Source organism: Nipponia nippon, unplaced genomic scaffold (assembly GCF_047370975.1).
Source record: "Nipponia nippon isolate SJK-2023a ecotype South Korea unplaced genomic scaffold, ASM4737097v1 scaffold_8, whole genome shotgun sequence".
Lineage (NCBI taxonomy): Eukaryota > Metazoa > Chordata > Aves > Pelecaniformes > Threskiornithidae > Nipponia > Nipponia nippon.
In genome coordinates, this window is record NW_028262402.1 from 40,424,114 (window position 1) to 40,450,178 (window position 26,065).

The 26,065-nt window shown below is 56.5% G+C and overlaps 3 protein-coding genes across 3 annotated transcripts; all 3 read left to right on the plus strand.

Moving 5' to 3' along the window:
• The first annotated feature begins 208 nt into the window (after positions 1-208).
• Positions 209-5,212, plus strand: LOC148050580 (sperm-associated antigen 4 protein-like). Its single transcript, XM_087741176.1, has 10 exons — positions 209-231; positions 1,229-1,347; positions 1,741-1,802; positions 2,004-2,044; positions 2,320-2,416; positions 2,609-2,678; positions 3,228-3,328; positions 3,899-4,066; positions 4,434-4,523; positions 5,057-5,212. Exons 1-10 carry the CDS (start codon positions 209-211, stop codon positions 5,210-5,212), a joined length of 927 nt encoding a protein of 308 aa, XP_087597302.1.
• A 15-nt stretch (positions 5,213-5,227) lies between these two features.
• Positions 5,228-11,821, plus strand: LOC148050581 (sperm-associated antigen 4 protein-like). The gene is made up of 11 exons (XM_087741177.1): positions 5,228-5,256; positions 5,747-5,888; positions 7,839-7,956; positions 8,350-8,411; positions 8,613-8,653; positions 8,929-9,025; positions 9,218-9,287; positions 9,837-9,937; positions 10,508-10,675; positions 11,043-11,132; positions 11,666-11,821. Exons 1-11 carry the CDS (start codon positions 5,228-5,230, stop codon positions 11,819-11,821), a joined length of 1,074 nt encoding a protein of 357 aa, XP_087597303.1.
• A 5,346-nt stretch (positions 11,822-17,167) lies between these two features.
• Positions 17,168-22,168, plus strand: LOC148050582 (sperm-associated antigen 4 protein-like). Its single transcript, XM_087741178.1, has 10 exons — positions 17,168-17,190; positions 18,185-18,303; positions 18,697-18,758; positions 18,960-19,000; positions 19,276-19,372; positions 19,565-19,634; positions 20,184-20,284; positions 20,855-21,022; positions 21,390-21,479; positions 22,013-22,168. Exons 1-10 carry the CDS (start codon positions 17,168-17,170, stop codon positions 22,166-22,168), a joined length of 927 nt encoding a protein of 308 aa, XP_087597304.1.
• Positions 22,169-26,065: the final 3,897 nt, after the last annotated feature.

Below are 26,065 nucleotides of genomic sequence, written 5' to 3' on the forward strand. Positions count from 1 at the left end.
GCAGCCCCAGCCCATGTCACCCGGAGCCAGTGACCCCTCCTTGCTCCATAAGACCACCCTGTGCAGCAGGGCTGGCCCAGCCCAGGCCGAGGGAAGGCAGGGGGCCATGCTTGGTACTCCCGTGTTGCCATGCCAGATGCCCAGTGCCCTCACGGCCCCACAGCCGTCTGTAGCTCCCTCTGTGATGTCACAGACGTGACCTCACACCATGCGGGGCCGGGCCTCTGTGAGGTCAGACACTGTGGGCTATAAGCTGTGGGCCTGGAAGGAGCTTGCAGCACACTCCTGGCTGTGTGCCTGTGGCAGGCGCTCTCCTCCCGGCTGTCTCCAGGAGGAGATCTGCCCAGACAGGCAACCTTTTTTTCTGCAGCTGAAAGAGGGCACATAAGCTTGCAGAAGAGTTTCATTTCTCCCCAGGATGAGGAAGACAAGGTCTCCCTCAAGAGCGCAAGGGGCTGCCCCGCCAAGGAGAGGAGCCAGAAGCAGTCAGGCAAGATCTCGGGAGGCCCAGGGCACCTGCCAGCAAGGGCCTGAACGGCGCAGTGCTGCAGAAAATAAGGGTAAGTTCGGTGCTGCCTTTCACCCCATGTTTGCATCAAGCCTGCCTGGCTTGGCCGGGCCTGACAGCCCTGCAGAACCAGCAGGGTGATGTGACACGATGATGACAGCGCTGGTCACCATGTCCATATCTTTGTGGGATGCTGTAGTAACTACGGGGTAGCCCGGAACTCGTGCCACCCCCCTTCCCCAGGCACGCCGTCAGTGCCCTGCCTGTGACGGGATCCTGCCCGGCCCCCCCGCCCCCTGCTCCCAGCTGTGCCCCTCTCCAGAGCATAACCATGGCCCTGCCCCTGCCCCAGGGAGGGAGTGTGTAGGATCAGCGCCCACAGGGATCTGGCATGCACTGGACTGGTGTCCTCAAGTAGGGTCCTCAGGCTTTTCTGCGGTTTCTTTGCCCAGGGTTGGTCTTCAGCGTGAAAGTGGCTGTGGTCTCCCTCCAGAGATGTCTCTCGGGCATCTCCACCGTGTGAGTACAGCACATGTCCAGCATGGACGCAGAGACGAGGGGTGCCGGTGGGTCAGGGCGAGCAGGGGAAGCTGGTGGTGCTCCCCACCAGAAGTCCCTGACTCCTCTGAAATTGCTGCTTCTCGGCTCTTAAGAGAAAATCCCCCATGCGCAGGGCTCTGCCCTTAAGCACTGCTAACGCCAGGACTCCCTCTTTTTCAGGAAAGAGATCATCACCGTGAAAAAGAAGAGGCTCTTCACGATCCTCTTCTTGATGAGCCTAGGTGCTCTCGGTGAGTATTTGCCTGATGCCAGCGGAGGCACGGAGTGCGAGCTCCAGCGTGAGGGACAGGCGCTGGTGGGGCCCTTCCAGCCTCCCGTGTCTGCAGCTGAGGGAGCTCCCAAGATGCTCACCATATGCAGAGCCCACCCGGCCCCAGAGCCGCCAGAGGAAATGAGTGCACAGCCCGTGGAACCTAGTGTCGGTGCTCACTGCAGCAGGGGGGGGAAACGGGGGTAGCTGTGGGACACCAAGCACGCCTGGAAACCAGGACTGTGCGGAGCCCCAAGGCCCAGGGGGACGGTCCCCGCTTGGAGCTGCAGCCTCTCTGGGCACCCCTTTCCCGTGTCCGCAGGCAACCTCTTGCCAGCCTGATGTGGGAGGAGACCGCGTGGCTACAGGGATCATTAGAAACCCTAATAAAATAACTCTGTCTCGGTGATGTGAATTACAGCTGGTGCCTGCTGCGGGACCTTGATGCTGATGTGGATGCTGTGGACAAAGGATGTGCCACAGGTCAGTGACTGCTGTTGTGGGACAGGAAAGTCCCACAGCGGAGCACTGCTGGAGGTGGGTGGGTAAATCGCCCAGTCCCCCTCCAGTTCTAGGCAGTGACCCAGAGAATCAGCAGCAGCTTCTGCCATGCCTTCCTAGAGTCGCTGGCTCTGGAAAGCCCCGGCATCTCTGGGACTCAAACGGAGAGCCTTTCCATTTCAGGTGCTGCTGGGGCAGCCTGCAGCTGACCTGAGGTCCCTGCGGTAAGAGCCATCTCGTCTCTCCTGACCTGCAGCACGTTTGGCGGGGTAGCGGCAGATGAGCCCATGCTATTTGCATTCACGTGCACAGTGCCCAGGGCTCATGCCTTTCGCTCCTGCCTGGGCCTTTTGCTAAACGTGGAGGGGAAGGGAGGCATTTGCAAACCAGGGAAAGAAGACGGGGCTCAAGCACCTCTGCCTCTGCTCCTCCTGAGCTTGGAGGCTCCGGGAGGGTCTGGGCAGCTCTCTGACAAGATCTGCTTTTCTGGTGGCTGCAGGAACACGCTCACTCTGTTGGGGAAACAATCGCAAGAGATGCAAGAGCTGAGGGTTGAGGTGGCGCGCCTGTCTGCAGAGATGGGCGCTATGAAGAAGGTGATCTTGCACTTTGGGAAAGAGGGCTGGGACGAGCAGGGCACCTCCTGGGCCAGTTCGTGGGCTTTTCCTGCTCAGCCCGCACACCCGTCCCTTGCCAGGGGCTGCTGGTTGAGCTTCTCTGCTGTAAAGCCCCTTCTCCTGGTCAAGTCTGACGTGGTCGCTTCCCCTGTTCATCTGTGTCTTTCCCAGGAAGTTCATCAAATGAGAGAGGCAATGTCTGCAAGCACAAGGATGTCTGGCTGGGCTCTGAAAAGCGCAGGTACGCAGGGACACAGGCAGGCAGGGCTGTCACCGCGCTGGGCTTCCGCTTAGCACTCCCAAACGGAGGCTGCCTGGCAGACTCCGCTCTCCAAGGCATAGGGATATGGGACAAAACCATGGGACCCAAGATCACGACTGTGGCTGAGCAGCTCCCTTGGGCTCACTGCAGCCCTGCTGTCAGACCCCTCGCTGGTGCCCCTGGCATGCCCCTGCGAGCATTTCTGCCCTCTCCCACTCCACAGAGCTTTCCTGGGGAACGAAGATGAATGGCTGGGTTGTCCTTTGCTGTCCCTGCAGTGAGGCCTTGGCTTGGGTCTGCTGCCCTTCCCGTGGGGGCCTGCTGCCTCCCAGCACCCGCAGACCTTCTCTGTGTGTGGCTCGGAGAGACATGCCACAGCCAGGCACAGGGATCCCCTTCTTTCCTGGGGCACCTCCAAGGGTGCGGTGCTGCGTGGAGGGCTGGCCGGTAGCCTTAGAAATAGCCTGCAGCCACCGGGTCCCCTGGCCTTGGGGCCTCTAGCGGTCAGCTGCTCTCTTCTCCCTTCAGGGGCTGCCATCGACCTGCAAAGATCATCCAGCAGCTCTGCACGGCTCTGCAGGGTGTTTTGGTTCCTTTGTGCTGCACCCCTGCTGGATACCTTTGTGCAGGTACAGTAGCAGAAACTGTCAGCGCTGCTTCTCTTGCCTCTTCTAAAGTTGGGGGCGAGCCCTGGGGTGTCTCCCCTCAGGCCAGTGGTATTGCTCAAGGCCAGAGCACTGGTCCGGTGCCTGACACCTGAGGTCTCACGCAGGGCTTGGCCCCCGACGAAGCAGCAGTTTCCCTCAGAAGGGGGCTGAGCTGAGCCGAGCTTCCTGCCCACCATCCCTGGTCACTGCTGGGTGAAGGAGATTCTCTTTGGGGACCCCATTTCCCTGCCACAGCTCTGACTGTCCCTCTCTCGATGGGGCGGTAGAGGGTCGGGGGAGGCTGCAGAGCTGCTGGGCAAAAAGAGAGGTTCCTTTAAAGCCCTGACTCAGTTGCAGGGTGGGAGATGTTTCCCACTGGCTGGCTATTTTCCTCTTCCCTGCGCCAGGAAGATGGCTCGGTGCTTCTGCCAGCTTCTCGACAAGCCACAAGCACAGCCCACAGACACACTGCCGCCTGTGCTTCTGGCTGCACAGGGGCGCAGTGGGCCCCATCACACCCTCGCGTTCATTGCTCTTGCCCTCTGCTTTCAGCCGGATGCTTCCCTGGGATACTGCTGGCCTTTCCAAGGGTCTCGGAGCGAGGTGCTTATCCGGTTGCCCACATCGGTACGACCAACGGCCGTCACTGTACAGCACACCCCAAAGATATCCTCTCCGCTGGGGACTGTCAGTAGTGCCCCCCGAGATTTCACCGTGTCTGTAAGTCTCTGCCAGGCACTGGGGGCTGGGCCGTGGCTGCAGGGAAAAGAAAGCTGTAACGAGGACTTGCTGCTCTCTGGGCATCTGCCGAGCTTTGTGTGCGCCCAAGCACTGCTGCTCCCTGAGGGGACATTTCAAGGCACACGCGGGGTGGTGTCACCCCTTCTAAGACTTGCTTGGCACGTTTTGGCCTAGCACCTCCGGGTCCTTGAGCAACACACACGGAGGAGACTCAGCCCCACCGCATCCTGCACCAGACTGTGCTGGACTGCAGGAGCTGGGTGGGGATCATGGGCCTGCTTCTGGCCTGAACGTTTCCTAGTGGTTCCATCGAGCCTGACCTGCTCCCCTGTGCTTTATCGCCAAGGGACTGGACGAGGAAGGCGAGGACGAGACTCTGCTGGGGACATTCACCTACTCCATGCAGAAAGAGCCGACCCAGACCTTCCCTCTGCAGGTACAGCAAGGGCGTGTGGGCAAGAGGCCGGGGCAGAAATGCCTGTTTGCCAGCAAGTCGCTTGCAGAAGGAGTGTGGACGGTCCCTGCCAGGGCAGGGGCCCGACCCTGGCCGAGAGAAACATTGGCGGGATCGGGAGGGAGAGTGGCATCCAGCAGGGCAGCAAAAGCAGAACAAAGGCCGTGTTGGCCCCACAGCCGTCTGGGTCCCCAGAGCTACCTGGCAGGGAGGATGCCCAGCACCTTGCCCCAGCAGCAGGACTTTCCACAGACCCCGTTTGCCTGGCACCAGTGAGCCTCAGGTTTCCACAGCTGCCCGCCACGCTCTCTGAAGCCGGGTGTTTGGTCTGCAGGGGCACAGGGGTCCTTTGCCACCTGGGTGGGAGAAAGGAAGGAGGGAGAAGCTGCCGCCTCAGCCAGGGCGGGAGCTGGTCCCGGAGCAGGGGCCAGGCTGGCAGAGGAAGCCACACAGAGCCTGCTGTCACTCTTTGCACCCCAGGAGTGACGCTGCATTTTGCTACGGTTTCTTTGCAGAATGGGATCCACAAAGCCTTCCGGTTTTTGAAGCTTGTCATACAGAGCAACTGGGGAAAACCAGGATACACCTGCATTTATCAAGTGCAGGTGTATGGGAAGGCCGTGGGAACAAATGCCATCGGCCAGACACGTGTGGAGACCTACCCTCAATAAGAATTAAAGACGAAAATGGAGAAAGAGACCAGAGGGACGTGGCTGTTAGTCTGGTGCAGAGCAATATCATTTCAGAGGCCCTCTCAAAGCTGCCACCTTCTGCCCTTTGCAGGCTGAAGCCCCTTCCTCAGGCTTTCCACTTTCTCTCCACCACGGGGATGTTTCCTAACCGAGCCAAAGGAGACAATGCTCCCGTAGCCTTTCCTTGCCCAAGTTCCTTGACAAAATCCTTTGGCACGAGGAGTGCCCCCCCATCTCGCCCCGGGAAGGAGTCATCAGAGCCTGGCAGCATTTGGGGGCCATGATCCCCAAAGCACCGGCCCATTCTATTCAAGGGGCACCGTGGCTCTGGGGACTAGGTGTAATGGGGGCCCACACGGGGTGCCACCCGTGAGGGGTGTCTGAGGTATGTGAGGAGGCCTGAGCAGCCTGACCGCCAGGGAGGGGGGCGATCCTAGCTCAGGTCCCCCATGCCCCTGTGCAGTCCCAGGCACAGCCCTCTGCTTCTGCCTTCTGCCTTCTGCTTGTCTTCAGGAGAGACACCGTTCCCCCACTGTGTTTGAAACACCAGGATACAGTCAGCTCCCAACTGAATGCTGTTGACACAAACATCCGTCTTTGTCATGGGCATATTGGCCCGGTTCAGCTCTACATCTTCAACAGCAAGTACACGACGGTATGGACCTACACCCATTCATCTCAAACCGATGTAAACCCTGAAGCCTAAAGCCAACGGTTCCACCATCAACCCTGCTACTCTGCTAAGTATAGCAGGCCTGAAAACCAAAGTAAGCTCCTTCTCACTCCAGTGGGTGCAACTGTGCAGGGACAGCTTGGGCACTTTTGCTCTCCTTCCACGTTGCTCTCCTCATTTGCCTTTGAATTGAATGTGGGAATAGCCAAGTTCAGGTGGACAGTTACACTGTCATCAAGCTAATTCACAGCTCAGGGTGGGAGAGGTTGGTGGGGTGCTGCCCAAGAGTTCCACTGCTACTGTCCCCTATTGGCCGGGAAACGAGACCACGTTGGTGCAAGCTTCATTCTCCGTGGAAGACTCCGTCATAAGTGCGTGGAAGTAAAGCATCCACTCAGCTGTCTGCAAGAGGATGGCAGTAAGCTTAGAATCAGATTGACTGAGGTTGGAACCAGAGGAACCTTCCTGGTCTGCTGGGAGACTATAAAGCACACAGTGAACACCCTTCATTCTCTGAACAGGCTGTGGTGGGTTGACCCCAGCAGACCGATGCCCAGCCAGTCCCCAAGCAATGGCTACTTTGGAAAGACAAAAGACTCAGGCTTTATTGCGGAGCATGACATTACATAGCATGGTGTGCCCCTTTGGTCAATTTGGGTTGGCTGTCCCAGCTGTGTCCCCTCCCAGCCTCTCGCCCAGCCTCAGCCTACTCGCCTGGGGACACACGGAGAGAAACAGAGGAAGCCTTGGTGCTCTGCGAGCACTCCTCAGCAGCAGCTAAAACACTGGTGTGTTTTCAACACTGTAGTCACAAATGCAAAACACAGCACCGAGCGGGCTGCGGGGTCTCGCTCCACCCTCCTCCCTGCCTCCCTGTAGCTCCCTCTGTGATGTCACAGACGTGACCTCACACCATGCGGGGCCGGGCCTCTGTGAGGTCAGACACTGTGGGCTATAAGCTGTGGGCCTGGAAGGAGCTTGCAGCACACTCCTGGCTGTGTGCCTGTGGCAGGCGCTCTCCTCCCGGCTGTCTCCAGGAGGAGATCTGCCCAGACAGGCAACCTTTTTTTCTGCAGCTGAAAGAGGGCACATAAGCTTGCAGAAGAGTTTCATTTCTCCCCAGGATGAGGAAGACAAGGTCTCCCTCAAGAGCGCAAGGGGCTGCCCCGCCAAGGAGAGGAGCCAGAAGCAGTCAGGCAAGATCTCGGGAGGCCCAGGGCACCTGCCAGCAAGGGCCTGAACGGCGCAGTGCTGCAGAAAATAAGGGTAAGTTCGGTGCTGCCTTTCACCCCATGTTTGCATCAAGCCTGCCTGGCTTGGCCGGGCCTGACAGCCCTGCAGAACCAGCAGGGTGATGTGACACGATGATGACAGCGCTGGTCACCATGTCCATATCTTTGTGGGATGCTGTAGTAACTACGGGGTAGCCCGGAACTCGTGCCACCCCCTTCCCCAGGCACGCCGTCAGTGCCCTGCCTGTGACGGGATCCTGCCCGGCCCCCCGCCCCCTGCTCCCAGCTGTGCCCCTCTCCAGAGCATAACCATGGCCCTGCCCCTGCCCCAGGGAGGGAGTGTGTAGGATCAGCGCCCACAGGGATCTGGCATGCACTGGACTGGTGTCCTCAAGTAGGGTCCTCAGGCTTTTCTGCGGTTTCTTTGCCCAGGGTTGGTCTTCAGCGTGAAAGTGGCTGTGGTCTCCCTCCAGAGATGTCTCTCGGGCATCTCCACCGTGTGAGTACAGCACATGTCCAGCATGGACGCAGAGACGAGGGGTGCCGGTGGGTCAGGGCGAGCAGGGGAAGCTGGTGGTGCTCCCCACCAGAAGTCCCTGACTCCTCTGAAATTGCTGCTTCTCGGCTCTTAAGAGAAAATCCCCCATGCGCAGGGCTCTGCCCTTAAGCACTGCTAACGCCAGGACTCCCTCTTTTTCAGGAAAGAGATCATCACCGTGAAAAGAAGAGGCTCTTCACGATCCTCTTCTTGATGAGCCTAGGTGCTCTCGGTGAGTATTTGCCTGATGCCAGCGGAGGCACGGAGTGCGAGCTCCAGCGTGAGGGACAGGCGCTGGTGGGGCCCTTCCAGCCTCCCGTGTCTGCAGCTGAGGGAGCTCCCAAGATGCTCACCATATGCAGAGCCCACCCGGCCCCAGAGCCGCCAGAGGAAATGAGTGCACAGCCCGTGGAACCTAGTGTCGGTGCTCACTGCAGCAGGGGGGGGAAACGGGGGTAGCTGTGGGACACCAAGCACGCCTGGAAACCAGGACTGTGCGGAGCCCCAAGGCCCAGGGGGACGGTCCCCGCTTGGAGCTGCAGCCTCTCTGGGCACCCCTTTCCCGTGTCCGCAGGCAACCTCTTGCCAGCCTGATGTGGGAGGAGACCGCGTGGCTACAGGGATCATTAGAAACCCTAATAAAATAACTCTGTCTCGGTGATGTGAATTACAGCTGGTGCCTGCTGCGGGACCTTGATGCTGATGTGGATGCTGTGGACAAAGGATGTGCCACAGGTCAGTGACTGCTGTTGTGGGACAGGAAAGTCCCACAGCGGAGCACTGCTGGAGGTGGGTGGGTAAATCGCCCAGTCCCCCTCCAGTTCTAGGCAGTGACCCAGAGAATCAGCAGCAGCTTCTGCCATGCCTTCCTAGAGTCGCTGGCTCTGGAAAGCCCCGGCATCTCTGGGACTCAAACGGAGAGCCTTTCCATTTCAGGTGCTGCTGGGGCAGCCTGCAGCTGACCTGAGGTCCCTGCGGTAAGAGCCATCTCGTCTCTCCTGACCTGCAGCACGTTTGGCGGGGTAGCGGCAGATGAGCCCATGCTATTTGCATTCACGTGCACAGTGCCCAGGGCTCATGCCTTTCGCTCCTGCCTGGGCCTTTTGCTAAACGTGGAGGGGAAGGGAGGCATTTGCAAACCAGGGAAAGAAGACGGGGCTCAAGCACCTCTGCCTCTGCTCCTCCTGAGCTTGGAGGCTCCGGGAGGGTCTGGGCAGCTCTCTGACAAGATCTGCTTTTCTGGTGGCTGCAGGAACACGCTCACTCTGTTGGGGAAACAATCGCAAGAGATGCAAGAGCTGAGGGTTGAGGTGGCGCGCCTGTCTGCAGAGATGGGCGCTATGAAGAAGGTGATCTTGCACTTTGGGAAAGAGGGCTGGGACGAGCAGGGCACCTCCTGGGCCAGTTCGTGGGCTTTTCCTGCTCAGCCCGCACACCCGTCCCTTGCCAGGGGCTGCTGGTTGAGCTTCTCTGCTGTAAAGCCCCTTCTCCTGGTCAAGTCTGACGTGGTCGCTTCCCCTGTTCATCTGTGTCTTTCCCAGGAAGTTCATCAAATGAGAGAGGCAATGTCTGCAAGCACAAGGATGTCTGGCTGGGCTCTGAAAAGCGCAGGTACGCAGGGACACAGGCAGGCAGGGCTGTCACCGCGCTGGGCTTCCGCTTAGCACTCCCAAACGGAGGCTGCCTGGCAGACTCCGCTCTCCAAGGCATAGGGATATGAGACAAAACCATGGGACCCAAGATCACGACTGTGGCTGAGCAGCTCCCTTGGGCTCACTGCAGCCCTGCTGTCAGACCCCTCGCTGGTGCCCCTGGCATGCCCCTGCGAGCATTTCTGCCCTCTCCCACTCCACAGAGCTTTCCTGGGGAACGAAGATGAATGGCTGGGTTGTCCTTTGCTGTCCCTGCAGTGAGGCCTTGGCTTGGGTCTGCTGCCCTTCCCGTGGGGGCCTGCTGCCTCCCAGCACCCGCAGACCTTCTCTGTGTGTGGCTCGGAGAGACATGCCACAGCCAGGCACAGGGATCCCCTTCTTTCCTGGGGCACCTCCAAGGGTGCGGTGCTGCGTGGAGGGCTGGCCGGTAGCCTTAGAAATAGCCTGCAGCCACCGGGTCCCCTGGCCTTGGGGCCTCTAGCGGTCAGCTGCTCTCTTCTCCCTTCAGGGGCTGCCATCGACCTGCAAAGATCATCCAGCAGCTCTGCACGGCTCTGCAGGGTGTTTTGGTTCCTTTGTGCTGCACCCCTGCTGGATACCTTTGTGCAGGTACAGTAGCAGAAACTGTCAGCGCTGCTTCTCTTGCCTCTTCTAAAGTTGGGGGCGAGCCCTGGGGTGTCTCCCCTCAGGCCAGTGGTATTGCTCAAGGCCAGAGCACTGGTCCGGTGCCTGACACCTGAGGTCTCACGCAGGGCTTGGCCCCCGACGAAGCAGCAGTTTCCCTCAGAAGGGGGCTGAGCTGAGCCGAGCTTCCTGCCCACCATCCCTGGTCACTGCTGGGTGAAGGAGATTCTCTTTGGGGACCCCATTTCCCTGCCACAGCTCTGACTGTCCCTCTCTCGATGGGGCGGTAGAGGGTCGGGGGAGGCTGCAGAGCTGCTGGGCAAAAAGAGAGGTTCCTTTAAAGCCCTGACTCAGTTGCAGGGTGGGAGATGTTTCCCACTGGCTGGCTATTTTCCTCTTTCCTGGGCCAGGAAGATGGCTCGGTGCTTCTGTCAGCTTCTCGACAAGCCACAAGCACAGCCCACAGACACACTGCCGCCTGTGCTTCTGGCTGCACAGGAGCGCAGTGGGCCCCATCACACCCTCGCGTTCATTGCTCTTGCCCTCTGCTTTCAGCCGGATGCTTCCCTGGGATACTGCTGGCCTTTCCAAGGGTCTCGGAGCGAGGTGCTTATCCGGTTGCCCACATCGGTACGACCAACGGCCGTCACTGTACAGCACACCCCAAAGATATCCTCTCCGCTGGGGACTGTCAGTAGTGCCCCCCGAGATTTCACCGTGTCTGTAAGTCTCTGCCAGGCACTGGGGGCTGGGCCGTGGCTGCAGGGAAAAGAAAGCTGTAACGAGGACTTGCTGCTCTCTGGGCATCTGCCGAGCTTTGTGTGCGCCCAAGCACTGCTGCTCCCTGAGGGGACATTTCAAGGCACACGCGGGGTGGTGTCACCCCTTCTAAGACTTGCTTGGCACGTTTTGGCCTAGCACCTCCGGGTCCTTGAGCAACACACACGGAGGAGACTCAGCCCCACCGCATCCTGCACCAGACTGTGCTGGACTGCAGGAGCTGGGTGGGGATCATGGGCCTGCTTCTGGCCTGAACGTTTCCTAGTGGTTCCATCGAGCCTGACCTGCTCCCCTGTGCTTTATCGCCAAGGGACTGGACGAGGAAGGCGAGGACGAGACTCTGCTGGGGACATTCACCTACTCCATGCAGAAAGAGCCGACCCAGACCTTCCCTCTGCAGGTACAGCAAGGGCGTGTGGGCAAGAGGCCGGGGCAGAAATGCCTGTTTGCCAGCAAGTCGCTTGCAGAAGGAGTGTGGACGGTCCCTGCCAGGGCAGGGGCCCGACCCTGGCCGAGAGAAACATTGGCGGGATCGGGAGGGAGAGTGGCATCCAGCAGGGCAGCAAAAGCAGAACAAAGGCCGTGTTGGCCCCACAGCCGTCTGGGTCCCCAGAGCTACCTGGCAGGGAGGATGCCCAGCACCTTGCCCCAGCAGCAGGACTTTCCACAGACCCCGTTTGCCTGGCACCAGTGAGCCTCAGGTTTCCACAGCTGCCCGCCACGCTCTCTGAAGCCGGGTGTTTGGTCTGCAGGGGCACAGGGGTCCTTTGCCACCTGGGTGGGAGAAAGGAAGGAGGGAGAAGCTGCCGCCTCAGCCAGGGCGGGAGCTGGTCCCGGAGCAGGGGCCAGGCTGGCAGAGGAAGCCACACAGAGCCTGCTGTCACTCTTTGCACCCCAGGAGTGACGCTGCATTTTGCTACGGTTTCTTTGCAGAATGGGATCCACAAAGCCTTCCGGTTTTTGAAGCTTGTCATACAGAGCAACTGGGGAAAACCAGGATACACCTGCATTTATCAAGTGCAGGTGTATGGGAAGGCCGTGGGAACAAATGCCATCGGCCAGACACGTGTGGAGACCTACCCTCAATAAGAATTAAAGACGAAAATGGAGAAAGAGACCAGAGGGACGTGGCTGTTAGTCTGGTGCAGAGCAATATCATTTCAGAGGCCCTCTCAAAGCTGCCACCTTCTGCCCTTTGCAGGCTGAAGCCCCTTCCTCAGGCTTTCCACTTTCTCTCCACCACGGGGATGTTTCCTAACCGAGCCAAAGGAGACAATGCTCCCGTAGCCTTTCCTTGCCCAAGTTCCTTGACAAAATCCTTTGGCACGAGGAGTGCCCCCCCATCTCGCCCCGGGAAGGAGTCATCAGAGCCTGGCAGCATTTGGGGGCCATGATCCCCAAAGCACCGGCCCATTCTATTCAAGGGGCACCGTGGCTCTGGGGACTAGGTGTAATGGGGGCCCACATGGGGTGCCGCCATGTGCCACATGGGGTGCCACCCGTGAGGGGTGTCTGAGGTATGTGAGGAGGCCTGAGCAGCCTGACCGCCAGGGAGGGGGGCGATCCTAGCTCAGGTCCCCCATGCCCCTGTGCAGTCCCAGGCACAGCCCTCTGCTTCTGCCTTCTGCCTTCTGCTTGTCTTCAAGAGAGACACCGTTCCCCCACTGTGTTTGAAACACCAGGATACAGTCAGCTCCCAACTGAATGCTGTTGACACAAACATCCGTCTTTGTCATGGGCATATTGGCCCGGTTCAGCTCTACATCTTCAACAGCAAGTACACGACGGTATGGACCTACACCCATTCATCTCAAACCGATGTAAACCCTGAAGCCTAAAGCCAACGGTTCCACCATCAACCCTGCTACTCTGCTAAGTATAGCAGGCCTGAAAACCAAAGTAAGCTCCTTCTCACTCCAGTGGGTGCAACTGTGCAGGGACAGCTTGGGCACTTTTGCTCTCCTTCCACGTTGCTCTCCTCATTTGCCTTTGAATTGAATGTGGGAATAGCCAAGTTCAGGTGGACAGTTACACTGTCATCAAGCTAATTCACAGCTCAGGGTGGGAGAGGTTGGTGGGGTGCTGCCCAAGAGTTCCACTGCTACTGTCCCCTATTGGCCGGGAAACGAGACCACGTTGGTGCAAGCTTCATTCTCCGTGGAAGACTCCGTCATAAGTGCATGGAAGAAAAGCATCCACTCAGCATCAAGGTCCCGCAGCAGGCACCAGCTGTAATTCACATCACCGAGACAGAGTTATTTTATTAGGGTTTCTAATGATCCCTGTAGCCACGCGGTCTCCTCCCACATCAGGCTGGCAAGAGGTTGCCTGAGGAGGCCTGAGCAACACGAAAGCCAGGCTACTTCCCCTGTAGACATTTATACAGACTCCTTTGCGGTGTTTAAAGGCTGCTACCCCAGCGGGCCGGTGGAATGCCGAGTTGGACAAATTGGCCTGACTAGCCCCACTACAGAGCACCCAAGTGCAGGAGAACTGGGAATACCTGCTAGAGTGGCGACATGTAAAGCGGAGGCACTCAGGGGTCAACGATTTGTACCGGGAAGCACAAGCTCGGGGATGGCCGATCACCAGGGAGGAGTGCAAAACCTGCATATCCTCTTGTGAACAATGCCATGTACACTTAGACCGGCACCCCCTAGAAAACGAGCCCCTGCACCTCAGAGAAGGGAAAGGTTTGTGGGAGGCCTGGCAGGTCGACTATATCAGACCCTTCTGAAAGTCCGCAAGGAAGTGTTATGTGCTGGTGGGGGTCGAAATAGTCTCCGGACTTGTACAAGCCCGGGCTTGTGCAAAAGTGACTGGGGAAAATACTGTAAGGGCCCTTCAAGAATGGTTCGGGACCTTCCCTAAACCGCAGGCCATCCAGTCAGACAACGGTTCACACTTCACCACCAAAATAGTTCAAGAGTGGGTGGCTCGGGAAGGGATTTCGTGGGTGTTCCACACCCCGTATTATCCACAGGCAAACGGGATTGTGGAACGGACTAACGGGCTGCTTAAGCGCTTTCTAAAACCCCACCAACTGGGATGGGCTGAGCGGGTGGGGGAGGCAGTGGCCAATGTCAATAATTGCTGGGGTACAAACAGGTGCCCGAAAATGGCGACATTTTGTCCACAAGCCCCAACCATGGTAGTCATCTCTCAAAACTCTTAATTCCTCCGGTGCATCATCTTACTCCCCTGGCCAGCTGGTTCTGGTTGAGCTCCCCACCGTGGGAGCTGTACCCCTCATATTAGACACCCCGCTGAACAAATATACTTGGAAAGTGAAAGGTGCCAATGGGAGAACCCATAAAATCCACACAAAATGGAGTGTTCCCTCCTTCTGACTTGAGGAGGGAGTTTGTTCCTATTTCTGTTTTTAAGGGCAGCGATACGACCATGATGCACCTGTTACTTTGGATCATTTTAACTCAGGGACACCTCCATGAAAGTGATGAACAACCACTCCCTCTACCTTCCCCTCCTCCATACAATCCCTTTGAGAACGACGAGTTTGCGTTGCTGGCAAAAGCCGTGAGCCAAACTTTCAATCTGAGCCACTGTTGGGTTTGTGGTGGACCCCTAGGGCTGTCAAGTTGGCCGCGGACTTCTGCACCCCTCACCCCAGACCAAATCGTAAGCAAATATAGCGAAACTGCAGACTATCTGTGGGATGACAGTGGGATCTGGCCAATTCGGTTTCCAACTAAAGCGCAATATCGTTTGAATCGCACTCAGAAGGGAGGGATCGAAATGGGAGAAAGCAAATGTCAATGGACCCTCACACGTAAGCCCCTCTACAAGGAAAGGGACCTGTGGGTGTGGCCTAATGAAACAGGGCGTAATCAGGGGTTTAAGGGATATTGGTCAAGCAAAAATGAAACCTTAGTTCTCCGGCATTACAAGCAAACTTGTGAATGGAGGGGTACTTATGGGGCTTGGTATTGTACTGGCCGAATAAGGGATGGGGCAACCACCTTTTTCAGCCCTCTGGGTGACAGAGACACAACTTACTTTCAATTTCCACCAGGGAAAGATGGGCCATTCACTCAAGGCAATAGGGCTAAAAAGGGACATTATTGGATTTGTGGGCACACAGCATATCAATGCTTACCCGCGGGGTGGTTGGGAGTTTGTTATATAGGGATCATCAGATCCTTATTCTTCCTTTTACCAGAAATGGGCGGACCCTGACTAGGCGTAAAGGTATATGATGACCTCGGGGGTAGAAGTATTGCCTGTAAGACGCACTCTACCAAGGTAAATCTAGGTGGGACGCAAAAAATGGGGAAATGATGAGTGGCCCCCTGAACGAATAATTCAACATTACGGACCAGCAACTTGGAATCCTAATGAGCCCATTGCGGGGGCAAGAGAACCAATCTATAACCTAAATCGAATAATCAGGCTACAAGCGGCTCTAGAGATCATCACCAACAAAACCGCTGACGCAATACATCTGTTAACTCAACAATCACAACAAATGCGCATGGCAATTCTTCAACACCGCATGGTTTTAGATTATTTGTTGGCCGAGGAGGGAGGGGTGTGTGGAAAACTGAATGTCTCTAACTGCTGTCTAGAAATAGATGACGTGGGGGAAGTGGTTCTTCAATTAACCAAAGATATCAGAAAAATAGTTCACATCCCCGTGCAAACCTGGAGTGGCTGGAGTGGCGATTTGTGGTCCTGGTTACCAGAGGCACCGGGTGTCAAACAGTTAATATTGTATTCGTCATGTGTAACTGCCGGCCTGATGTTCCTACCCTGTATAATCCCTTGCTTTATTCAATTAATCCTACATGTTGTGTCAAACATGCAATTTGTTCCTACCACCTCACCTGATGGCATAAAAAAAATCCATGCCCTCCATCGGCCACAACCAACCTCAGTAACTACCTTGGTACCTACCATTTAAACCTATTCCCAATTTACTCCAGAGGAAGAAATTGCATACTGACACCCCTACCATACCTGCCAGCTGGTTTGTATTTATTATAACAATTACCTACCCTGTTGACTCACCCCCCATGTTTACTCTGTAAAGTTAAAAGTTGTTAAAATTGTTTGAACTTAAGTTTGCATTGAGTAATACCTTAGTTTAATTCCTGCTAAAGCACTTTCCTACCCGAACCCACACTGTTCCCTTTTTTTTCCCTTCCCACCATTTTCCTCCAGCCTTATCCCCAACTCTCTCAAGTCGGCGTTTTCTTTCTTTCTCCCTTCTTTTCTCTCTCTCTCTCTCTCCCCCTTACACCACCAAGCTGCAATGTCGAGCCACGGCGTGGTGTAGAGAACCGGTACCAACTGCCCTTTTGCCTCGACATTGCCGCTGTAGCGCCATCCAGCGTCACGCTTCGAGAAAACCACCCTCTCCACAGTTGGGAGAAAAACAACCTCGTGCGCCTGCGCAGGGACTAAAGGCGCGAAAAGAGCAGGGGCAGGGACAGCACGTCCGTGACAAACCGCACGTACGCGTTTGCGATCTGCGCATGCGCGAGAGGGCCTGCGTAAGGAGCGCGCGCTCCTCGATGAAGACGGCGACTTGTTCTGGCAACGGTTCCACCATCAACCCTGCTACTCTGCTAAGTATAGGAGGCCTGAAAACCAAAGTAAGCTCCTTCTCACTCCAGTGGGTGCAACTGTGCAGGGACAGCTTGGGCACTTTTGCTCTCCTTCCACGTTGCTCTCCTCATTTGCCTTTGAATTGAATGTGGGAATAGCCAAGTTCAGGTGGACAGTTACACTGTCATCAAGCTAATTCACAGCTCAGGGTGGGAGAGGTTGGTGGGGTGCTGCCCAAGAGTTCCACTGCTACTGTCCCCTATTGGCCGGGAAACGAGACCACGTTGGTGCAAGCTTCATTCTCCGTGGAAGACTCCGTCATAAGTGCGTGGAAGTAAAGCATCCACTCAGCTGTCTGCAAGAGGATGGCAGTAAGCTTAGAATCAGATTGACTGAGGTTGGAACCAGAGGAACCTTCCTGGTCTGCTGGGAGACTATAAAGCACACAGTGAACACCCTTCATTCTCTGAACAGGCTGTGGTGGGTTGACCCCAGCAGACCGATGCCCAGCCAGTCCCCAAGCAATGGCTACTTTGGAAAGACAAAAGACTCAGGCTTTATTGCGGAGCATGACATTACATAGCATGGTGTGCCCCTTTGGTCAATTTGGGTTGGCTGTCCCAGCTGTGTCCCCTCCCAGCCTCTCGCCCAGCCTCAGCCTACTCGCCTGGGGACACACGGAGAGAAACAGAGGAAGCCTTGGTGCTCTGCGAGCACTCCTCAGCAGCAGCTAAAACACTGGTGTGTTTTCAACACTGTAGTCACAAATGCAAAACACAGCACCGAGCGGGCTGCGGGGTCTCGCTCCACCCTCCTCCCTGCCTCCCTGTAGCTCCCTCTGTGATGTCACAGACGTGACCTCACACCATGCGGGGCCGGGCCTCTGTGAGGTCAGACACTGTGGGCTATAAGCTGTGGGCCTGGAAGGAGCTTGCAGCACACTCCTGGCTGTGTGCCTGTGGCAGGCGCTCTCCTCCCGGCTGTCTCCAGGAGGAGATCTGCCCAGACAGGCAACCTTTTTTCTGCAGCTGAAAGAGGGCACATAAGCTTGCAGAAGAGTTTCATTTCTCCCCAGGATGAGGAAGACAAGGTCTCCCTCAAGAGCGCAAGGGGCTGCCCCGCCAAGGAGAGGAGCCAGAAGCAGTCAGGCAAGATCTCGGGAGGCCCAGGGCACCTGCCAGCAAGGGCCTGAACGGCGCAGTGCTGCAGAAAATAAGGGTAAGTTCGGTGCTGCCTTTCACCCCATGTTTGCATCAAGCCTGCCTGGCTTGGCCGGGCCTGACAGCCCTGCAGAACCAGCAGGGTGATGTGACACGATGATGACAGCGCTGGTCACCATGTCCATATCTTTGTGGGATGCTGTAGTAACTACGGGGTAGCCCGGAACTCGTGCCACCCCCTTCCCCAGGCACGCCGTCAGTGCCCTGCCTGTGACGGGATCCTGCCCGGCCCCCCGCCCCCTGCTCCCAGCTGTGCCCCTCTCCAGAGCATAACCATGGCCCTGCCCCTGCCCCAGGGAGGGAGTGTGTAGGATCAGCGCCCACAGGGATCTGGCATGCACTGGACTGGTGTCCTCAAGTAGGGTCCTCAGGCTTTTCTGCGGTTTCTTTGCCCAGGGTTGGTCTTCAGCGTGAAAGTGGCTGTGGTCTCCCTCCAGAGATGTCTCTCGGGCATCTCCACCGTGTGAGTACAGCACATGTCCAGCATGGACGCAGAGACGAGGGGTGCCGGTGGGTCAGGGCGAGCAGGGGAAGCTGGTGGTGCTCCCCACCAGAAGTCCCTGACTCCTCTGAAATTGCTGCTTCTCGGCTCTTAAGAGAAAATCCCCCATGCGCAGGGCTCTGCCCTTAAGCACTGCTAACGCCAGGACTCCCTCTTTTTCAGGAAAGAGATCATCACCGTGAAAAAGAAGAGGCTCTTCACGATCCTCTTCTTGATGAGCCTAGGTGCTCTCAGTGAGTATTTGCCTGATGCCAGCGGAGGCACGGAGTGCGAGCTCCAGCGTGAGGGACAGGCGCTGGTGGGGCCCTTCCAGCCTCCCGTGTCTGCAGCTGAGGGAGCTCCCAAGATGCTCACCATATGCAGAGCCCACCCGGCCCCAGAGCCGCCAGAGGAAATGAGTGCACAGCCCGTGGAACCTAGTGTCGGTGCTCACTGCAGCAGGGGGGGGAAACGGGGGTAGCTGTGGGACACCAAGCACGCCCGGAAACCAGGACTGTGCGGAGCCCCAAGGCCCAGGGGGACGGTCCCCGCTTGGAGCTGCAGCCTCTCTGGGCACCCCTTTCCCGTGTCCGCAGGCAACCTCTTGCCAGCCTGATGTGGGAGGAGACCGCGTGGCTACAGGGATCATTAGAAACCCTAATAAAATAACTCTGTCTCGGTGATGTGAATTACAGCTGGTGCCTGCTGCGGGACCTTGATGCTGATGTGGATGCTGTGGACAAAGGATGTGCCACAGGTCAGTGACTGCTGTTGTGGGACAGGAAAGTCCCACAGCGGAGCACTGCTGGAGGTGGGTGGGTAAATCGCCCAGTCCCCCTCCAGTTCTAGGCAGTGACCCAGAGAATCAGCAGCAGCTTCTGCCATGCCTTCCTAGAGTCGCTGGCTCTGGAAAGCCCCGGCATCTCTGGGACTCAAACGGAGAGCCTTTCCATTTCAGGTGCTGCTGGGGCAGCCTGCAGCTGACCTGAGGTCCCTGCGGTAAGAGCCATCTCGTCTCTCCTGACCTGCAGCACGTTTGGCGGGGTAGCGGCAGATGAGCCCATGCTATTTGCATTCACGTGCACAGTGCCCAGGGCTCATGCCTTTCGCTCCTGCCTGGGCCTTTTGCTAAACGTGGAGGGGAAGGGAGGCATTTGCAAACCAGGGAAAGAAGACGGGGCTCAAGCACCTCTGCCTCTGCTCCTCCTGAGCTTGGAGGCTCCGGGAGGGTCTGGGCAGCTCTCTGACAAGATCTGCTTTTCTGGTGGCTGCAGGAACACGCTCACTCTGTTGGGGAAACAATCGCAAGAGATGCAAGAGCTGAGGGTTGAGGTGGCGCGCCTGTCTGCAGAGATGGGCGCTATGAAGAAGGTGATCTTGCACTTTGGGAAAGAGGGCTGGGACGAGCAGGGCACCTCCTGGGCCAGTTCGTGGGCTTTTCCTGCTCAGCCCGCACACCCGTCCCTTGCCAGGGGCTGCTGGTTGAGCTTCTCTGCTGTAAAGCCCCTTCTCCTGGTCAAGTCTGACGTGGTCGCTTCCCCTGTTCATCTGTGTCTTTCCCAGGAAGTTCATCAAATGAGAGAGGCAATGTCTGCAAGCACAAGGATGTCTGGCTGGGCTCTGAAAAGCGCAGGTACGCAGGGACACAGGCAGGCAGGGCTGTCACCGCGCTGGGCTTCCGCTTAGCACTCCCAAACGGAGGCTGCCTGGCAGACTCCGCTCTCCAAGGCATAGGGATATGGGACAAAACCATGGGACCCAAGATCACGACTGTGGCTGAGCAGCTCCCTTGGGCTCACTGCAGCCCTGCTGTCAGACCCCTCGCTGGTGCCCCTGGCATGCCCCTGCGAGCATTTCTGCCCTCTCCCACTCCACAGAGCTTTCCTGGGGAACGAAGATGAATGGCTGGGTTGTCCTTTGCTGTCCCTGCAGTGAGGCCTTGGCTTGGGTCTGCTGCCCTTCCCGTGGGGGCCTGCTGCCTCCCAGCACCCGCAGACCTTCTCTGTGTGTGGCTCGGAGAGACATGCCACAGCCAGGCACAGGGATCCCCTTCTTTCCTGGGGCACCTCCAAGGGTGCGGTGCTGCGTGGAGGGCTGGCCGGTAGCCTTAGAAATAGCCTGCAGCCACCGGGTCCCCTGGCCTTGGGGCCTCTAGCGGTCAGCTGCTCTCTTCTCCCTTCAGGGGCTGCCATCGACCTGCAAAGATCATCCAGCAGCTCTGCACGGCTCTGCAGGGTGTTTTGGTTCCTTTGTGCTGCACCCCTGCTGGATACCTTTGTGCAGGTACAGTAGCAGAAACTGTCAGCGCTGCTTCTCTTGCCTCTTCTAAAGTTGGGGGCGAGCCCTGGGGTGTCTCCCCTCAGGCCAGTGGTATTGCTCAAGGCCAGAGCACTGGTCCGGTGCCTGACACCTGAGGTCTCACGCAGGGCTTGGCCCCCGACGAAGCAGCAGTTTCCCTCAGAAGGGGGCTGAGCTGAGCCGAGCTTCCTGCCCACCATCCCTGGTCACTGCTGGGTGAAGGAGATTCTCTTTGGGGACCCCATTTCCCTGCCACAGCTCTGACTGTCCCTCTCTCGATGGGGCGGTAGAGGGTCGGGGGAGGCTGCAGAGCTGCTGGGCAAAAAGAGAGGTTCCTTTAAAGCCCTGACTCAGTTGCAGGGTGGGAGATGTTTCCCACTGGCTGGCTATTTTCCTCTTTCCTGGGCCAGGAAGATGGCTCGGTGCTTCTGTCAGCTTCTCGACAAGCCACAAGCACAGCCCACAGACACACTGCCGCCTGTGCTTCTGGCTGCACAGGAGCGCAGTGGGCCCCATCACACCCTCGCGTTCATTGCTCTTGCCCTCTGCTTTCAGCCGGATGCTTCCCTGGGATACTGCTGGCCTTTCCAAGGGTCTCGGAGCGAGGTGCTTATCCGGTTGCCCACATCGGTACGACCAACGGCCGTCACTGTACAGCACACCCCAAAGATATCCTCTCCGCTGGGGACTGTCAGTAGTGCCCCCCGAGATTTCACCGTGTCTGTAAGTCTCTGCCAGGCACTGGGGGCTGGGCCGTGGCTGCAGGGAAAAGAAAGCTGTAACGAGGACTTGCTGCTCTCTGGGCATCTGCCGAGCTTTGTGTGCGCCCAAGCACTGCTGCTCCCTGAGGGGACATTTCAAGGCACACGCGGGGTGGTGTCACCCCTTCTAAGACTTGCTTGGCACGTTTTGGCCTAGCACCTCCGGGTCCTTGAGCAACACACACGGAGGAGACTCAGCCCCACCGCATCCTGCACCAGACTGTGCTGGACTGCAGGAGCTGGGTGGGGATCATGGGCCTGCTTCTGGCCTGAACGTTTCCTAGTGGTTCCATCGAGCCTGACCTGCTCCCCTGTGCTTTATCGCCAAGGGACTGGACGAGGAAGGCGAGGACGAGACTCTGCTGGGGACATTCACCTACTCCATGCAGAAAGAGCCGACCCAGACCTTCCCTCTGCAGGTACAGCAAGGGCGTGTGGGCAAGAGGCCGGGGCAGAAATGCCTGTTTGCCAGCAAGTCGCTTGCAGAAGGAGTGTGGACGGTCCCTGCCAGGGCAGGGGCCCGACCCTGGCCGAGAGAAACATTGGCGGGATCGGGAGGGAGAGTGGCATCCAGCAGGGCAGCAAAAGCAGAACAAAGGCCGTGTTGGCCCCACAGCCGTCTGGGTCCCCAGAGCTACCTGGCAGGGAGGATGCCCAGCACCTTGCCCCAGCAGCAGGACTTTCCACAGACCCCGTTTGCCTGGCACCAGTGAGCCTCAGGTTTCCACAGCTGCCCGCCACGCTCTCTGAAGCCGGGTGTTTGGTCTGCAGGGGCACAGGGGTCCTTTGCCACCTGCGTGGGAGAAAGGAAGGAGGGAGAAGCTGCCGCCTCAGCCAGGGCGGGAGCTGGTCCCGGAGCAGGGGCCAGGCTGGCAGAGGAAGCCACACAGAGCCTGCTGTCACTCTTTGCACCCCAGGAGTGACGCTGCATTTTGCTACGGTTTCTTTGCAGAATGGGATCCACAAAGCCTTCCGGTTTTTGAAGCTTGTCATACAGAGCAACTGGGGAAAACCAGGATACACCTGCATTTATCAAGTGCAGGTGTATGGGAAGGCCGTGGGAACAAATGCCATCGGCCAGACACGTGTGGAGACCTACCCTCAATAAGAATTAAAGACGAAAATGGAGAAAGAGACCAGAGGGACGTGGCTGTTAGTCTGGTGCAGAGCAATATCATTTCAGAGGCCCTCTCAAAGCTGCCACCTTCTGCCCTTTGCAGGCTGAAGCCCCTTCCTCAGGCTTTCCACTTTCTCTCCACCACAGGGATGTTTCCTAACTGAGCCAAAGGAGACAATGCTCCCGTAGCCTTTCCTTGCCCAAGTTCCTTGACAAAATCCTTTGGCACGAGGAGTGCCCCCCCATCTCGCCCCGGGAAGGAGTCATCAGAGCCTGGCAGCATTTGGGGGCCATGATCCCCAAAGCACCGGCCCATTCTATTCAAGGGGCACCGTGGCTCTGGGGACTAGGTGTAATGGGGGCCCACACGGGGTGCCACCCGTGAGGGGTGTCTGAGGTATGTGAGGAGGCCTGAGCAGCCTGACCGCCAGGGAGGGGGGCGATCCTAGCTCAGGTCCCCCATGCCCCTGTGCAGTCCCAGGCACAGCCCTCTGCTTCTGCCTTCTGCCTTCTGCTTGTCTTCAGGAGAGACACCGTTCCCCCACTGTGTTTGAAACACCAGGATACAGTCAGCTCCCAACTGAATGCTGTTGACACAAACATCCGTCTTTGTCATGGGCATATTGGCCCGGTTCAGCTCTACATCTTCAACAGCAAGTACACGACGGTATGGACCTACACCCATTCATCTCAAACCGATGTAAACCCTGAAGCCTAAAGCCAACGGTTCCACCATCAACCCTGCTACTCTGCTAAGTATAGGAGGCCTGAAAACCAAAGTAAGCTCCTTCTCACTCCAGTGGGTGCAACTGTGCAGGGACAGCTTGGGCACTTTTGCTCTCCTTCCACGTTGCTCTCCTCATTTGCCTTTGAATTGAATGTGGGAATAGCCAAGTTCAGGTGGACAGTTACACTGTCATCAAGCTAATTCACAGCTCAGGGTGGGAGAGGTTGGTGGGGTGCTGCCCAAGAGTTCCACTGCTACTGTCCCCTATTGGCCGGGAAACGAGACCACGTTGGTGCAAGCTTCATTCTCCGTGGAAGACTCCGTCATAAGTGCGTGGAAGAAAAGCATCCACTCAGCTGTCTGCAGTAAGCTTAGAATCAGATTGACTGAGGTTGGAAGGGAGCTCTTCAGGTCATCCGGTCCAATGGCCTTGCTTAAGCAGGGCCACGCAGAGCTGGTTTCTCAGGACTGTGTCTTTTGAATATCTCCAAGGTTGGAGACTCTACAACCTCCCTGGGCAACCTGTGCCAGTGCTTAGTGACCCTCATAGTAAAAAAATGTTTCCTGATATTCAGACGGCACCTCCTGTGTTTCACTCTGCACCCATTGTCTCTGGTTCTGTCACTGGGCACCACTGAAAAGAGCCTGGCTTTGTCTTGTTTGCACCCTCCCTTTGTGTATTGACATACATTATTAAGATTCCCTTGAGCTTGCTTTTCTGCAGGCTGAACAGTCCTTCTTATTCTCGTAAGGAGATGGTCCAGTCACCTCATCATCTTTATGGTCCTTTCTTGGACTCTCTGCAGGACATCCATGTCTCTCTTGTACTGATGAACGCAGAACTGGACATCGGACTCCAGATCTGGCTTCACCAGTGCTGAGTAGAGGGGAAGGATCACCTGTTTCCACCTGCTGGCAATCCTTTAGTTGATGCAGCCCTGGGTGCCATTTGTTTTCTTTACCTCAGGGGCACATTGCTGGCTCATGGTCAAGTTGGTGTCCACCAGGACCCCGAAGTCCTTTTCTGCCAAGCTGCTTTCCAGCTGGGTGGCCCCCAGCACATATTGGTGCCTGGGGCTTTTCCTGCCCAGGTACAGGACTCTGCACTTCTCATTGTTGGACTTCATGAGCTTTCTGTCAGCCTGTTTCTCCAGCCTGTCGAGATCCATCTGGATGGTAGCATGACCCTCTGATGTACCTGCCACTCTTCCCAGTTTTGTGTACCCTTGCTGAGGGTACACTCTGCCCCATCATCCAGATTATTAATGACGATGTTAAACAGGACTGGACTCAGTATTGACCCCTGGGGTATACTGCTAGTTAATGGCCGCCAAATAGACTTTGCACATGGAGGACAGGGAGGTGATTTGAGACAGCCAGCACGGCTTCACCAAGGCCAAGTCCTGCCTGAGTAACCTAATGGCCTTCTATGATGGAATGACTACATCAGTGGACAAGGGAAGAGCTACGGATGTCATCTATCTGGACTTTTGTAAGGCCTTTGACACGGTCCCCTACAACATCGTTCTCTCTAAACTGGAGAGACATGGATGCGATGGGTGGACTGTTCAGTGGATGAGGAATTGGCTGGATGGTTGCATCCAGAGGGTAGTGGTCAACAGCTCAATGTCCAGATGGGAGACAGTGACAAGTGGTGTCCCTCAGGGGTCCGTATTGGGACCAGTACTGTTTAATATCTTCATCAGTGACATAGCAGTGGGATCGAGTGCACCCTCAGCAAGTTTGCAGATTACACCAAGCTGAGTGGTGCGGTTGACACACCTGAGGGACAGGATGCCATCCAGAGGGACCTGGACAAGCTGGAGAAATGGGACAATGTGAACCTCATGAGGTCCAACAAGGACAAGTGCAGGGTCCTGCACTTGGGTTGTGGCCACCCCCAGTATCAATACAGGCTGGGGGATGAAGAGATTGAGAGCAGCCCTGCGGAGAAGGACTTGGGAGTACTGGTGGATGAAAAGCTGGACATGAGGCAGCAATGTGCGCTTGCAGCCCAGAAAGCCAGCCATATTGTGGGCTGCATCAAAAGAAGCGAGGCCAGCAGGTTGAGGGAGGTGACTCTGCCCCTCTACTCTGCTCTGGTGAGACCCCAGCTCTGGAGTCCTTAGCACAGGAAGGATATAGACCTGTTGGGGAGAGTCCAGAGGAGGGCCACAAAGACGATCAGAGGCCTGGAACACCTATTCCATGAGGAAAGGCTGAGAAAGTTGGGGTTGTTCAGCCTGGAGAAGAGAAGGCTCCGGTCTTTCAATATTTAAAGGGGGCTTATAAGAAAGATGGGGACAGACTTTTTAGGAGGGCCTGTTGTGATAGGATAAGGGGCAATGGTTTTACACTAAAAGAAGGTAGATTCAGACTGGATACAAGGAAGAAATCTTTTATGAGATGGGTGATGAAACACTGGAACAGGTTGCCCAGAGAGGTGGTAGATGACCCATCCCTGGAAACATTCAAGGTTGGACAGGGCTCTGAACAACCTGATCTAGTTGAAGATGTCCCTGCTCATTGCAGGTGGGTTTGACTAGATGACCTTTAAAGGTCCCTTCCAACCCAAATCGTTCTATGATTCTATTAAGAGACAAATTGTCAAGAACAGTCAGAAAATTCCCACGGGAAGTCTTCCTATTAAAGCCTTTTTCACAACAAGGCCCTTAGCAGAATATAATGTTTGTACCAAGGATCCCATTTCCAGCAGGAAACTTCCTGCCTTTAGTGACAGTTGAAAACATCCCTAAATTTTCTAATGCAATTTTATTTGACCTCTAATTAAAACAGCCAATGCTAGGCAACCAATTTTTGGTGGTCTCTTGCGTAGCCTCTTAAGACTGATTCTTTTATGTTTCTGTACAGAACAACTTAATTGGCCCACAATTTTCTACATTTCCTTTGCTATTTATTATCTAGCATATTTGTGCTTAGATAAGAACAATTTTGCTGACAGTCATAATCCTGTATTTGTGACTTAGTATTTTGTTGCTGTAGAAACGAAGACAGTGTCACAAATCTAGCATTGTTATGACTTGCAGTGCTGGATCAAATTGGAGGATGCTATAAACTGGAAAAGAGCAAAGCTTTTTAAGCGCAGTAATAAGAACTCTTTCAAGAAATGATTGGCAAGGTTGTACATATATTTGTCCTTG